Source organism: Calidris pugnax, unplaced genomic scaffold (genome assembly GCF_001431845.1).
Source record: "Calidris pugnax isolate Ruff unplaced genomic scaffold, ASM143184v1 scaffold272, whole genome shotgun sequence".
NCBI classification, from domain to species: Eukaryota; Metazoa; Chordata; class Aves; order Charadriiformes; family Scolopacidae; genus Calidris; species Calidris pugnax.
Window position 1 is genome coordinate 854,058 of NW_015091016.1, and position 1,499 is coordinate 855,556.

General features: G+C 69.2%; 2 protein-coding genes across 2 annotated transcripts in view; one reads left to right on the plus strand and one right to left on the minus strand.

The window, feature by feature from the left end:
- LOC106896039 (gastrula zinc finger protein XlCGF26.1-like) overlaps window positions 1–1,499 on the plus strand; it is a 21,116-nt gene that overhangs the window by 13,842 nt on the left and 5,775 nt on the right. The window lies entirely within an intron of this gene.
- LOC106896033 overlaps window positions 1–1,499 on the minus strand; it is a 22,855-nt gene that overhangs the window by 9,784 nt on the left and 11,572 nt on the right. The window contains exons 13-15 of the mRNA XM_014955738.1: window positions 637–763; window positions 444–551; window positions 3–285 (exon numbers count right to left, since the gene is read on the minus strand). Coding sequence (XP_014811224.1) covers window positions 3–285; window positions 444–551; window positions 637–763 — 518 coding nt within the window. The remainder of the gene's footprint in view (window positions 1–2; window positions 286–443; window positions 552–636; window positions 764–1,499) is intronic.

The window sequence follows — 1,499 nt, forward strand, 5'->3', positions numbered from 1 at the left end:
GGCGGCGGCCGCACTGCCGGCAGGAGAAGGGCCGCGCCGCCGTGTGCGTCTGCTGGTGCCTCCTCAGGTCCTGGATCTTGCCGAAGCTCTTCTCACACTTGACACACACGTGGGGTCTCTTGGGGTCTGAGGGGCCGTGGGGGAGCTGGGGTGGCAGCAGCTTGGCCTGGAGGCCCCCCGACCACCTCCCGTCCTGCTCGGGCCGCCCTGGGAGCCGGCTGGTGGGGTCTGACAGCCCTTGGAGGAGCCCCCCATCCTCCCTCTGCGTCTGGACATCACCGTCTGCTGGGGAGGAGAGGTCATGGTCACTGCCGGGGATGGGACAGGCACACGGGACCCTTCCCCACGGGGAGCAGCACAGGGACCCCGCCAGCCCCCCCCCTCCCTGGGCACGGAGCACCTGTGGGACCCTCCCATGAGCTCTGCAGCCCCCCCAGACCCACCTGGCTCAGGGGTCCCGCGGCTGCGCCGTGCCCCAGGGGGGTCTGGCACACACGGCGTCTCTTCTCGCTCCATCTGGCAGATGATCTCCGGCTTGACGGGGCACCAGCCTGTGCGGGGCAGAGAGAGACCCTCAGTCCCAGAGGGGACTTCCAGCTGGAGCCCGGCCCCGGCGGCACCGCAGAGAGTCCTCACCCAGCTCGGCCACCGCCTGGTAGTTCTCCAGCATCACCTCCCGGTAGAGCCGCCGCTGCCAGCCCCCCAGCTCGGCCCACTCCTCGGGGGAGAAGTAGATGGCCACCTCCTCGAACGTCACCGCCATCTGCAGCAAGAAGCACCTTGGCTCAGCACCGGCCACCAAAGCCTGACACCGGCACCACCGGCGGCTCCCCCAGCCCCAGCTTCGGCCCCTGCCCAGAAAACACCATTTGCCTGGAGGAACCAGGCCCAGAAGCTCCCTCCCCTGCCCACCCACCGCTGCGGGCCCTTCCACCTGCAGCCCAAATCATGGAATCATGGAATGGTTTGGGTGGGAAGGGACCTCAAAGACCATCGAGTTCCAACCCCCTGCCCTGGGCAGGGACACCTCCCACCACACCACGTTGCTCCAAGCCCCCTCCAACCTGGCCTTGAACCCCTCCAGGGATGGAGCAGCCACAGCTTCTCTGGCCAACCTGGGCCAGGCTCTCAGAAGAAGGACCGGGACAAGGACCGACCCGCGGAGCCTCGGCGTCCTGGGTCCCTCCCGGCTCCATCCCGGGCCCCTCCAGGCTTCATCCCGGCTCCATCCCTGCTCCATCCCAGGTCCATCCCAGGTCCATCCCCGCTCCATCCCGGGCCCATCCCCGGTCTATCCTGGCTCCATCCCGGGTCCATCCCCGCTCCATCCCGGCCGCCCGCTCGCCCCTCGCCCTCTGACCCAAGGCTGGAAGCGAGCACCAGCCCGGGCAGGGCCCAGGGGAGCTTCAGGCTGAAGGAAATGCTGCCCGAGGAGGGTCTCTCTCCCGGGGGGGGCACCAAGGGGCGAGGGGCGGGAGAAGAGGGGAACAAGGGGGGCA